Raw genomic sequence first — 13,307 nt, forward strand, 5'->3', positions numbered from 1 at the left:
CCAGGTAAGGTATTGTCATATTGTTGTATGTCTCTATTTTAACAAGTTTTAACTTTGAAGAGAAAATGGAAAATAGGATTGTTGTACTGTTTTAAGTGAAAACATAATCGAGGGAGAGGAAGCTGTTTGAAACTGGTCAAAGCTGGCTTACAAAACCAATATGGCCTTAAACTAAGAAGGGCGGGTTTAGATTAATTGTAAGGAAAAGCTTCCAAGCAGTAAGAAGAATTTGAGAAAGGAACAACTTCAGTTCACTGCTTAGACTCTGGTAACAGAAATGGGTGCACACAAAAAGTGGAAAAATCCAAAAATTAAAACCTCTTAACACTGGAATTTGCTTCCTTGCTTTGCTCTGTGTGGCAATCGTCCTGTTCTGGGGTTGTGCAGCAGCAGAGGGCCATCCCAGCTCTATTTTGTAGAAGTGGAAAATGTATAGTCGTACCTCAGCACTGGATTTCAGAAGATGGTGCCTAACAGCGTGGCTTTCTGTCTTGTGACGTTAGTCGGGTCTCTTACATTGCATTTTGGGATGCCTGGCATCATGCTGCATGGCTGATTTACAGAAAATGAGAAACAGAATTAGTAACCAGTCTTCATCTGTGTATGTCCAGGCCTTTCCAGATGTTCAGCTGTCCATTCAGCAATACTGCACAGCTGCTATGACGTGAGACCATATGTCCAGCAATCTGAGGGAGCTGTGGAAAATTTTTGGTCTGCCTGGCTAAAATTTCGGTCAGAGCAAGACACATGTCCAGAAAAAAACAGGTATATTATAGCCCTATCAGTGAGGAATTAACAATTGATTCAAAGAAAAAGTCTTATTAGTAGGCAGTAAATAAGGCTTGATACAACTATTGAAACAATGAGACTAAAGCAGAAATGAGTAACTGCTCATTTAACGAGTGTCAATCCGCCCTGTGCAAGAGTCGAGTGTCTGTGGAGAAAATGGGACGCGGTTGTGTAACTGGTTGTGTCAAAACATGTAGGCATAAAAGCGACATGTAAAGATAGCAGAGATGCCTTTCATTTTGGCACTTGCGGAGTCGAATGTTCACTATCAAGCAACAGGAAAACCCCTGCTACAGCCCCCATCTATAGGGGAAGGCATTTATTGCCTCTGGTAGCACTGTGGTGAGGTTAAGTGGGAGATGGGCTGAAGGAGGGCAGTCGTCCTGCATTCCCACTGGTGTTGCTCACAAGTTTGGAATAGTGTGCTAAACAAGCTGTCCTGCTTTGCCCACCATTCACACAGCCACTGTATCTGCCTGTGGATATGTTTGTGTATGTATAATGCTTTAATGTTAAAATAGAGACTGTCTTTTGGATCTTGCTCAACCTGTGTGTTGCTTTAGTTCTGGGAGAAAAATTCTTTTCTGACCTCAGATAGGGATCAGCTCAGCTTATGTTCCAAAGAATAGAGATTAATATCCCCTGTGACCTTTTAGCCTAGTTGCTGCAGGGTTTTTCACAAGTGGGCTTAAGGCCCCATGTGTGGCAGCTATGCCGACATGAATGTCTGTAATGTCTCTTCTTGTCAATGATCCGTGAACTAAGGAATCTCCAAGGATATCTTGATGTGCCGTGGAGCTGTTATGGTCTAGTGCAGGAAAGAACCATGCAATGATAGAATGAAAAGCTGGTGTCACAAGTAATGTGTAAGTTGTTCTAAATGTACCTGACAACAGTTGTCCCTGGCTGTGTATTTACTTAAAAAACGTGGCTGTGATATGGTAGGAAAAGCAAATATTTAAACAGAACCCCAAGCAACAAAAAACAAACAACGGAAGTGCTATTTATGACTTCTGTATTTCTGGTTCCTTGGATGTTTGCAATGTTGTATGAACTCTGTAACATAATGTAGAACAGATAATAAAAAATAAGTACATAACATGAAAAAGCCCCCTCCTAGTTCGAGTTATTTCTTCCTCCCCACCCCCCGGTGCTGAAGAGTGAGGTTGTCCAGAAAACAATCCAGGAAGGAATTCTTTCCTAAAAATAATTTTTCCTTCATTTTGGCTGTACTTGTTTTGACTGACTTTGGCTATTCTGAACGAACGTTGCCATCACTGGTGCATGTAAAAGGTTTGTAGTTTGTTTAAAGTATTTTTAGCCATGAGTTTAAAATAGCCAGTCTTTTTGCAATAGGACCTCAAAGAACTGCCTGGGGGTCGGGGCAGCACTGATTTAGGACTGAGGTCTGCAGTTGCTGTTTCAAACATGTCTGAGGTATATTCACCTTCTCAAGCTATATTACCTGCTTTGGTGTCTAGGGTAGGTGATAAGTAAAAATTGAAGTGCCTGAATCTAAGAGAGCTCCAGAGGCTTTTGTCAGCCTAGCTCTGGAGGCATCTACTGCTCAGTAGGTACGTACACGTACATCCACCAACCTCCCTGTATGCTCCAAGTGTCAGTGCCTGTCGATGTTTAGAAGCTCTCCAGCATGACACACTGGGCATCAAGCTCTTGCTTAAGCTTCAGTGTCACCAGTATGACCAGCTCTTGGTTGCTGGAGGAGATGGGAGACTCTCCTTTGGTTTCCCCCTGCAGTTTTAAGACCATGTAAATTTTTCTGCCTCCCACTTCCAGCTCCCTGCGCTAACCACTCTTGTGAAGTGAGCATGTGTTTGTGTGGCTGCTGTGCCTTGCCTCCTGCCCATGGTTGGCCCAGCTTCCACTGGAGACAAGGAGGTTGTCTCCTCTGGTGAGCGGGGCACTTTTCTGGGATTAAGGGGAGCTGGATGCGAGTGTCAGCCCTCTTAAGGCAAAAGGGAGTTAAACATGCCTGCAGGGTGGGAACTAGCTGTAATAAACAGATACGAGAGATTGCTGCAGTAAGTGCATGTTCTGTTTAATGGATTTCTAGGAATTGAATGCAACAGTTCCTTAGAAATATTTTATTTACTCTCTCTTTTTTGCTACATGTGGGGAAAACCTCCAGAGATTTGAGGACCATTTTCCTTATGGGGACAAGCTGGTTGTGTAGCAGATCCTAACCTGGATGTGTTTGAAGACAGGGCAATGGATTCTGCCCCAGGTGGTGTTTTGTTCATTTGTAAGTTGACTCATCAGACCTGAATGGGTTGTAACCTATTTTCAGCTCTTATCATTTTATCAAATTCCAGTGCAATGTAAGTGACATCACTTTTTCCTATCAGTTATCATCTTCTGTATTTTAAAATTAAATGGTCTTAATTGCGACAGAGCTAGAGCTCTCCAGCAATGTATCCTGCCCTTCCTCAGCACTGGGGAAAAAAACAAAATTAGGGTTGTCACCCTTTCCACCTTAGTTCTGCTCCTGCCCAGAAGTTTGTAACAGCCCTTGGGAATGATCTGCAACCTGAAACGTGCGGCACAGCACGAGGACGAGTAAGCCCCAATGCGTCTTGCCGTGCTTGGTGAAGTGCCAGCCGTGGGGTAGCAGCGTGTTCTTGCCATCAAAGCCTTCAGCCACGTGGAAGCTGTGTGGCCTGTGGGTTTAAGTGAGGGTAGCAGGTTTCTACGGCTTAATTGCAGGGAGCAGGGATGACGGGGTGGTGGAGCAGTCCTGGTGTGCAGCTGCAGGCAGCAGGAGGGACCGTCAGTTTGGCACTCGAGAGGCAGAGCGTATGTTTGCTATAGGCAGCGTTCAGGGAGGGCAGAATGAAGGTCGTGTGGATTTATGTTTAACTTATTGTCAGAGGTTTGACTTTTGCCAAGCACGAGGGAATACAAAGGCATAAGATACATCCTCCTTAATGCCATCTTGATCTTGTCTTGTCTGTTCTATAAAAACTACTAACGTTTTTATAACCCGCTAGGCTGTGAAAGGTTGTTTCTCCCTGTTCTGGCTTCTCTCTGCTACCACCTGCTCCTACTGCACGCACCCCCGTATCACGGGCTGTCTTCAGCTGTGCAGCCTGATCTGTGTGCTGCGCCAGGCTCCGCGCCCTGCTCTCTCCCCTTCTGGCTGTATCCCTCCTTCCCTGTTTCTTCTCCACCACCTTGGTCTTGCCAAAACCTCGATGCAGCTAGTGGATGACCCTCCCGAGCCGGCCTCCTCCCCCTTGGTCAATGCAACTCTCTGCATTGGGTAGCTATGAATCGTAATTTTTTATTTTTGATTTCCAGAGGTTTATATCAGGGTGAATGTCAGGGACCCCACCCGTCCCAAGTCAGAGGACAAGGGAAAGGAACTGATGCTCTTTTTGTGTGGTAAGGACCTAGACTTTGGGTCATGTGGGATTCAGATAAAGGGGTCGGCACTGCTTCGGTCTTGAACCTTAAATACAAACCTGGCTGTACAACATAGCTTACTTTTGAATGTGTGGTTTAATATTGCTTTCTTGAATGGTTACTGGGAAAAGTTGGACTATGGGTTTGCCTTAAAGTCATGCTGCGATTTACTATTTGTATAAAAAAGTTAGTAAAATCTATAAATCTTACATTGTTTTGGGGACTAGGGGAAGGTTGTACTTTGGGAATCACTGCTTTAAGAAATCTTAAATTTGGATTGCTAACTCTGCCATAAATCCCAGAGTGACATGTTAAATTTAATGAAAAAATCCAAGTCGGCATGTAGATGTTGGAGTACTTTGAAAGAATATTTAAACAGAATGAGGCTCTCAACTTTGTCTATAGTAGAGCTGTCATTCAACCATATCATAATCTCATTAGGGTGAGGGCTCTTGAAAGTGCTAAGTGCAGACTTCCCTGATGCTGGCTGGCACATTTAGGCACGTATGTAATACAACAGTATAAAAAGCAATTTAATGCCTCCTGTGATTTGTGATTCACGGGTTGATGGCTGCCAGTATATTGTGGTGATCTACAAATTAAAGTTTGGCTTGTTAGGTTCAGTGGGGGCAGGGCATTTAATTTTCTTGCATTAATTTAACAGGATTGGGGCCAAAGACAGCAAAGAAGCTGTGTTTTTTATCACTATAAAAGAGTTGTGATTCATGATCTCAAACCTTAGGCTAGTAAAGAGATACTTCAGGGCTAAATGGTGGAAAATGAGGGGGACTGGACAGGAATGGGGGGCGGAGAGACATAATTCAGCTATGAGAGGAAAAACAAAACTAAAGTGTCATGGTCTGAATTATTCTACAGCATGTAAAATTCATTTTTCTGATGATTATGTTCTCTTTTAGACTTTTGAGTGGAGATGAATTTAGCAGAGATTTGCGATAATGCCAAAAAAGGAAGAGAATATGCACTCCTTGGGAATTATGACTCTTCTATGGTATATTACCAGGGTGTCATCCAGCAAATCCAGAGACACTGCCAGTCAATCAGAGATCCAGCAATTAAGGGCAAATGGCAACAGGTAAGGTGAAATATGGTTGCCTTTATTCTATTACTTGATATTTGAAAAACACACTATACTTCCCAAACCTTTTAAGATGTAGAGGACGTATACTTCAGTTAAGTTTACAACATTTCTTTTACAATACTTTGTTGATATTTGTGGGAAAATAATTTTTGTGGCGCATGCAGAAGGAATTCTTTTGTTCTAATTGAATCAATTTTTTTGTTGTTTTCACTTAGGATGTCTGGCTAATCACTGCTCTGTTTGTGGTGTGATTGTCTACTTTGGAAAAACTGTTTTGCTGAGGGCTTCCTTTTGGTGTTCTATCTTTTGACCATCTGATGTCCCATAAACTAAGATGTGAGCGGATGGGTTAGCATCACTAGAATGGTTGTCTGAGTAGCAGTTAACTATAATGCTACAGTGTGCAAATTCAGATCAGGTTTCTAAAACTCCAGGTAATACTCTTAGCCTGAGTCTTGCACACATGCATCTCCCTGCTAAGTAGAGTACTGTTGAACCCAAGGAAGTAATGCGCAGGTGAAATGTAAGAACTCTCATTTAACACTTTGAGTATTTAAGTCTTCCTTACATTTTGTCATCCCATTTTCCATTGTACAAAACATGCTCCATTAAGAAAAAAATAAAAATTGGAGGATAAACGTATAAAGGTGTATTCCAGAATAAAGAATTCATGTAGCATAAATATTACATTTTGAAAGAACATAGCTCCTATAAAAGGTATAATTTTGCAGTAAGTAGCTGAAGAGATGATTACAAGAAGAGTTTTTCTAAATATCATACGTTTAAATGGTGTCACTTAAAAACAGAAGCAAATTTTTCCTTTTTATTACAGCAGGTGCTTTGTTACGGTTTTGTGCTTGAAACATCTGACACTAACAGAGTATTTTGTGTACTGATAGCTACAACACTGTTAGCAATCATTTTGCAATGACAGTACTATTCATAGGTATTTATCATAGAACCGTAAAAGTCTGCTTATTAAAAGCTTGCAAAGCGTGTGCATGTACAAGCAGCAGGGATAGTGCCTAGCTTTCCTCGTGGTGTAATAAGCTGAATGTTGTATTCAAGCTCCTCCCCACCCCAGGGCATGCTGATAAAAGGTGTTCATGCCCCATGTGTGTCCTTAGTTTCTGTCAAACCTGTAACTGACGTGAAGGTAGAGCATGAAGCTTTCCTTGTTCTGCAGCTGCATCACCGCATTGCCTTCACTTCTAGTATTTAGTGTTTCCTCTGATGACACTGATTCTTCCATTAAACTTTTAACAGCTCTTATCTTGTGAAGGTTACTTCAAGTCTCATGATGTTGTGTGTTGTTTGAACTGCTTCAGGGAAGCCTGTGTACCATGGAATGCATGCTGCACATTGGAGACAAGCCTCAAGTAATAAAGGACCATTAACACAGTTCACAGGATTATTCCCTGGGGAAGGCAGCTGGCTCCTTAGCAGAGGATCTGAAGTTGGCACCTTCTCAGAAATTATCCCTTTTAGGTAAAAACAGAATGGCCCCTGACAGTGTCCCATAAATGCTTTAGAGAACTGTCCCCAGAAAGATCAGCAGCAGGTGGGGTAGTGTCTGTCACGCTGTGCGCTCATGTTAATTCTGAGACTTCCCAACACAGCGGTGGCAGATGAGCTTTGTCAGACTATCGCTTTGCTGTTGCTGGTGCCAGTCTCAGCTCAGGGACAAACACCAAAAAAGTAAGAAGTGTGATTTAAAAAAAAAAAAAAAAAGGAAGTCCTTCATCCCCAGGCAGTTTGCCTTCTCAGTCATTTATGGGACTACCCGTAGCACTGGGAACAAAATGATATAGCCCTGAGAGCAAATGATGCAGCCCTGGAACCACTAGCTTTTCTATACCTGCACCTGAATGGTTTGGTGAGACCTATAGAGGTAGACCTGCTTTCTTACCCACTCTTGATAAATAATTGTTGTGCTTTCGCACTCCTGGAGACAGACTAAGAGGGAGTCTGATGATCTGGATGTTAGCACCGCTTTCCAGCTCCAACAGCAGCTACATCCAAACTGTCAGTCACATTTAGTAGCTGTCTGACAGACAGCCTGTTCTGAAAAAAATTAAGCCAAAAGTCGGATCACAAGAAGCACTCATTCTCAATATTAAAATAATACGTAGCTATTCTTTTTAGATCATTCTCATGAAAGAGCTATGCCATACAGATTACGTAGGTTTAGCAAAATTCAGGTCTAACCCGCTTGGTATCAATAATGTGCAAAACCAAAAGATTCCCATACCTGTATGCTTCTTGCAAGCGGCACCAGAAGTAAAGCAACCCTTAGGTCATGGTTAAGGGGATGAATGCAGTTGATTTTTACTGGAAATTCTGTCTCTTCTGGTGTATGGAACTAGCCTGTTCTTTAGGTTCTTCAGTTTCTCCATCCTCTGAGGAATCTGAGGAGGATAACACCACTGGTACCTTTTGGAGGTGGAGTTTAGCAATCTCTAGCAGACACTGGGTTGGTAGAGCTTTTACTGTTGGGAGTGGTCCACAGTGTGAATGTCCATGTAGATAAGTGCTCAAAGGAGAAGATTGTTACTTAAACCAGTTCTTCTCCGAGATGTACTGTCTGCATGCACATTCACAATGTTGAACCTCCTGAAGGATTCCTGGGACACCGATGCCGAGGGGATCTGGCAGTATGAAGCATGTCCTTCCTTTCTGTACTTTTGCGCGCAGTGCACGAACAGGGTATTTGTCCTATTGGTACTTCTGAGGCAGTGAACTCAGTTTCAGGTGTTTGTGTACATGTTCGCTCATAAAATAGGAATGTTCATATGAGTACCATCTCAAAGAATAGCTATAGCCCTGGCTCTGCAGCTGACCAACTCATACCTGTTACATGAACCATTGTTCTCCCTATCTGGTCATTTCTCTATAGTCGGTGCTCCATCCTGAATAGGTACCTCGTGCTAGATGGATCTGTTTTGTTGCCTTGTATACTACACGGGATTTTTCCAGCAGTTTATTGAGCAACGTAGACCAGAGGTGAACCAGAAATAGTTGGGATTTTGGGTCAGACTCCCAAACGCTCTTGATCTACCTCTCTTTGCTTAGGTGTCGTTGTTTTCAAATTTCTGCGGGTTGGTCTGGATAGAATGGTATTCTGTGCAAGTATTTGGTGGCTTGTATTTCATGTCACACAGTCAGACAGCTTCAGCTTTGCAGCTGGGCACCCTGATTTCAAGGGTTCCTCGGACTTGGTGCTGATGGTTGGGAGGAACGTGAACATGTATCTTCTGCTCCTCTGGGAACAACTGACTGGCTCAGTTCCACTTGGTGCAATACTGCTTCTGGGACTTCAAAATCAGCATTGACTGGGGGAGACAGATTGTGTTATTAGTCTGACATGACCTGCAGAATTTCAAAAGGGCAAAAGATGCATCCTGGAGGGTCCACAAAAGCAGTGATGTGACAATGTAAGAATTCTTCTGACCCTTTGGAAAATTCATTATCATTGACTGTCTGAAAACTAGCTTGGCTGGGGGATATCAAGGGCAACCTGCTCTGGAGACCCTTATTTGTTTTGCATCCAGGGAGTTCCCAGCTTGCTCTTGGGTGGCTGAGAGTAGCTCCATTCTTATCCTCACTCCTAGGCCTCTGAGCTCATTTGAAAAAGAAAAAGTTACTTCTTTGCTGTGCTTTGGGGTTTGGCTGACATGTAGGCATATTCATCCATGTAAACGCAGGCTGGGACTGGAAAGGTTCAAAATCAGAAGCAACTCATCTCTTTTTCTACTTAACAACAATAAAAGGTAGGTTTACTCCCATGACTGCTACTGTGAACTTTACTTGTGTTGACATTCCCCCTGTTTATTCTGAAAGAGTTTCTTGGCTGTTGCAGTCTTTTTACTAGACAGCTGGCTTGTAGGAAAGAGCTGCTTCAGTGACAGTTCAGCAGCTGCAGAATGACAGCAGAACGTGCCCCCGGGAGATAGTACTGGCTTACGACAAGGCCAGCGGCTGTCGAGCAAAACCTGCTGCATGTTATAACCGTGTGCTCTGTGTTGCACAATATCTGAGAGCACAGGAGCCTCAGCCAGAGCTGAGGCAGGAGTTCAATGATTCCCAGAGTGCTTGGAGCAGCCAGCATGGCACCCTTACAGACCATGGTCACTGGTGCAGGTGATTGGGTGCACTGTATTCTTGCTTAAAGAATAAAGGATGATTTTAACTTTTTTAAAAATTTTAAACACATTTCAGTCAATCAGTGCTTATGTTGTTTTTGCTTCATGCCTAGGTTACTCCATAAGTAATTAAGGAATATTCTGCAGGTAACTCATGAAGAACTGTGATTACAGGAGTTATACTTTGACTCCATGGGATCAGACTGGGTTACAGGGCATCCATTTTGGGTATAGTTTAGGGAATTGTTATTTTCACTTTTTTAAAATGGAACTTGTTGAATAACTAACACTAATTGCAGGCAGTAATTTCAGGTTTGGAAAACATTTTTATAGAAACTTGATTGGTTTTGTTCCAGCATGATATAATTTAAAAAAACCCCAAACCACCTTATTTGTATTTACCAAGGTACAAATACTCGTGCTTGTTGCTGTGGCAAGTTGTGTAGAAGTACAAGCTCTAGCATAGCAAATAAAAGCTGGTGATGCCAAAGATACAACAGTTGCCAGATTGTGAAATACAAAGGAAGTCCCTGAAATGGTTTTTGGAACTACCACTAAGAAAGAGCGAACTCAACTCTTGGTCACTGTGTTATATACCCATATGTTAGGATGTGTTTTCTGCTTAGGTACTGTAAATTGTTAGGGCTGGAATGTCAAAACAAAGCTGTGGGGCCATCCCCTGGGCTGAAGGGCTTTTTATCAGGCTTCCCAACATCACCCAATGCCCACGATGCTGCTTCTGTGGAGGAGGTAATGTGTCTGGTAGGGGTGGCTGGTGGAGTGTGGCTCTGGGGAGCAGGCAGTTTCACACGGTAGCTGAAACCCAGCTAACATCCCGCCATGCCTAGTGAGCCCAAGCTCTCTCCCACCTGGTCTTCCCTCCAGCTGCACCAGCTTCTCTCCCTCCTCTGCACCCTGCCGTTCATTCTCCTGGGATTCACCTGATCACAGCGTAGCAAGCCAGTGCAGTTTGCTAACCCAGCAAAAGTGTCCTTTATTTTCTTTCAACCCTCCTAGGCTAATTTTCTGCCATTTTACCAAGCTGGGTTACTGTATTGAGATGCCAGCATTGAATCCAGAAGAGTGGCGGCAGAGTGTGGTTGGGGAGAAGAAGCAAGGAGAAGCAAGATCTTCCTATTTGGCAGTGATGGAGCTGCTAACTTGGCTCACGCTATCTCCTGAAACTGCTTAAACATAAATAACCTAAAAGCTTTCTTCAGGCTCTTTACAACCTGAGCTGAAACCCCCCGAGGGCACTGGCATGCAAGGGAAGGGTATGACAGGAGGCAGAGAGACTGGGGGAGTCCAGACCAGTGATTGTCCTGTTTGCAGCCTTCCAAGGTTGCTTCAGAGTAGCACTGATCACTCAAAGGTGCTGCTCAGTCACCTCCATAATTACGGCACAGCCCTTCTTGGCTCATGTCTGAGTTGTTTCTCAACTGCAAGAAACTCTTTGTGCACCTGTTTCATCTGACTCGGTTTCTTTAAGGCCCCTAGGAATTTATCAGTTGGTTTTCCTTTGTGGTCCTGTTCTTTGAGTACCTTGAGGGTTTTTTGTTGGTTGGTTTGCCAGGTACTGTCTAAGCGGTAAGGGTGTGTATTTCAGAGTTTGGTCTTCTCAAGTCTGGATAAGAGAAGGCCAGCAGTTGTTACTCTATTTTCAGCTTCCAATGCATCAAAGGCTCATTTTCTCTCAATTGTCAGATACTGTCCTCCTTGCTGGTCCAGAGAGCTGAATGACAGCACTCCGGCCCTCAGTGCTAGCAAGTTGTTTTCCACCAACTTTTCCGCATGTGTTGGAAGGCTGATAGGAGGAATCCTGTCTGTATTCCTGGAGCACTGGAGTAGGAAGCTGCTGTCTCTCATGGAGCAGTGCCCTGGAGGATTTACGCTGTATCATTCCTTTGTACCTCACAGCAGCTGTTTGGCTGGATTTATTTTTGGACAGGAGGGATGCGTGTTAGACAGTTTGAAGGAACCAAATTAGTAATCAATCACATTTGTAACTCAGCTGGAAGTTCTTGCATTGGGGGATGTGTCTGCTGATTGTGTGATGAGAAAGCAAAGAGAGCAAAGCAGGGCGGGGCGGGGGGGGCATGTCAAGCATTGACTGTCTTTACCAGAGCAATCCTGCCTGAGCTGGATGTTCTGTGTCTTTGGAAAGATACAGCTACCCCATCTGAACAAGCAAGAAGGCTGCTTTGCACTGTGAAGTGATCAAGCTCTTCCCATACCGAAGGCTCCTTTTGTGCAGATGCACATGGAGGTTCTAGTGAAGTAAATGCAGTGTTGCAAGAACTGTGCAGGGCCTTGGGGATTTACCATTCACTTTGCTTCTGTCCTTGCTGGTATCTTGCTGACAACAGTCATATATATTTTCCTTCTTAAACAAGGTTTAAGTGTTAAACCAGAGAAGAATTTCTCTGTGCTGCTGAAAGCTTCTATTTTGTCCTTTTGGTGGGAAAATTCCTGGAAAATATTAGAGTAGGACAATACATTACTGCGGGATGTATCTGGTAGTATTTTAGGAGAACTGTAGGATCCAGAAAGGGGTGATGTATGTTTGTTATTGAGTGCTGACCATTTAGTCATTCAGTCTTTTATACACCATACCCAGCAAATGGTTATGTCAGCACTTTCTGTCTTGAAGTTGCCCCACCAAAAGCGGAGGGCTGCTGCTGCTCTTTTGAATATCTAGAGCAGGCTGGGTGAGGAAAGACGCTGTTCGGAGAGGGGAGATGAGAGTCTGCAGAGAAAAACGGGACGAGCAGGTGAAAATAAGGCTGGAAGAGGTATGCTTCTGAATGTGTGCTGACAAGACACCTCACCCTGCACATACCCATCGTGGTTCCTTTACAAGCACACAGGGAGATGGGAAGATCTCAGGCTAGCGGCCACATCTTTTCACCAGTAAGCACCATTAGCAAGAACAGTCATAAGATGTGATGCAGTTTAGTAGTAGTTCCCTGATCTGCTGTTGCTATATTTATAACCTCAGCAGACAGTCTGGATGTGCAGACTTCCATTCTCCTGATCCTCTCGATTACTCGCAATCTGCTCAGGATATGCACAGCAAAGAGAGTCTGGATTTCAGGCAGCACCATTGACATCTGTGGACATTGTCCTCAGTTGCCTTCCTCTATTTGCCACAAAGTGAATCCTGGCTGCAGCATTTCCAGGCAATGTTTTTCCCAGCTTTTTTTAATGTGGATGTATGACATGAGCACAGCTGGATGCCTGGTGTCTTTCTTGTAAGCTGACTTCAGATCCTGGCTTTTGATTCAGCCTTGCAGGGTATGCTAGTTGTAGCCTCACTCAGTAGTGTGCCTGGTGGCAGCCTGCAAATATCCTGACTGTAGTGTTTCTTCACAAGAGCTTTTAGAGTCTATGTGCCTTTACAGTAGGGTCAGGATGCCTCTAGCTCCAGCTGTGAGCCTGTAACAGGCAAGATTCACATTGGCCTAAGGTAATCTTAGCTGCAGAGTGCCAATACTGATTTCTAGGCATGCATAGCAATGCATGAATTAGTTTTAGCTGTGCACCAACACTTCGGTGAAGAGGTGACATCTGGGTGTTACGACCCTGAAGTAGGTAAAAACCAAAGTAAGCACGGAGGTTGATCCTGCAGGATGGAAGGCATCACTGAGTGTAGGTGGAAAACTGGTAAGATGCAGTACAAGTGCACTCAGGTGAATCCTAGTACATCTTAAGCTAATGCACTGAAAGCTTATGCTTCTGAGCAAGAATGTACAGTGCTGGTTTTGGCTGCTGGTGTGTGCTAAGAACCAGTGACCTTAGCATACAAAACTTGAGCTTATAACAAACCATATCACTTAAAACTTAGCAAATTTCTA

The 13,307-nt window shown here is 43.7% G+C and overlaps 1 protein-coding gene across 9 annotated transcripts in view; it reads left to right on the forward strand.

The window, feature by feature from the left end:
* Positions 1–13,307, forward strand: part of KATNAL1 (katanin catalytic subunit A1 like 1) — a 43,478-nt gene that overhangs the window by 4,515 nt on the left and 25,656 nt on the right. For 3 of the 9 annotated variants that reach the window (XM_069808056.1, XM_069808057.1, XM_069808058.1), the window contains exons 2-3: positions 4,108–4,191; positions 5,130–5,305. In XM_069808056.1, coding sequence (XP_069664157.1) covers positions 5,144–5,305 — 162 coding nt within the window. In that variant the 5' untranslated portion in view covers positions 4,108–4,191; positions 5,130–5,143. Of the gene's footprint in view, positions 1–611; positions 3,367–4,107; positions 4,192–5,129; positions 5,306–13,307 lie in introns of those variants that run through there. The other 6 variants (XM_069808059.1, XM_069808060.1, XM_069808062.1 and 3 more) reach the window with 4 other exon arrangements.

Source organism: Haliaeetus albicilla, chromosome 20 (assembly GCF_947461875.1).
Source record: "Haliaeetus albicilla chromosome 20, bHalAlb1.1, whole genome shotgun sequence".
Lineage (NCBI taxonomy): Eukaryota > Metazoa > Chordata > Aves > Accipitriformes > Accipitridae > Haliaeetus > Haliaeetus albicilla.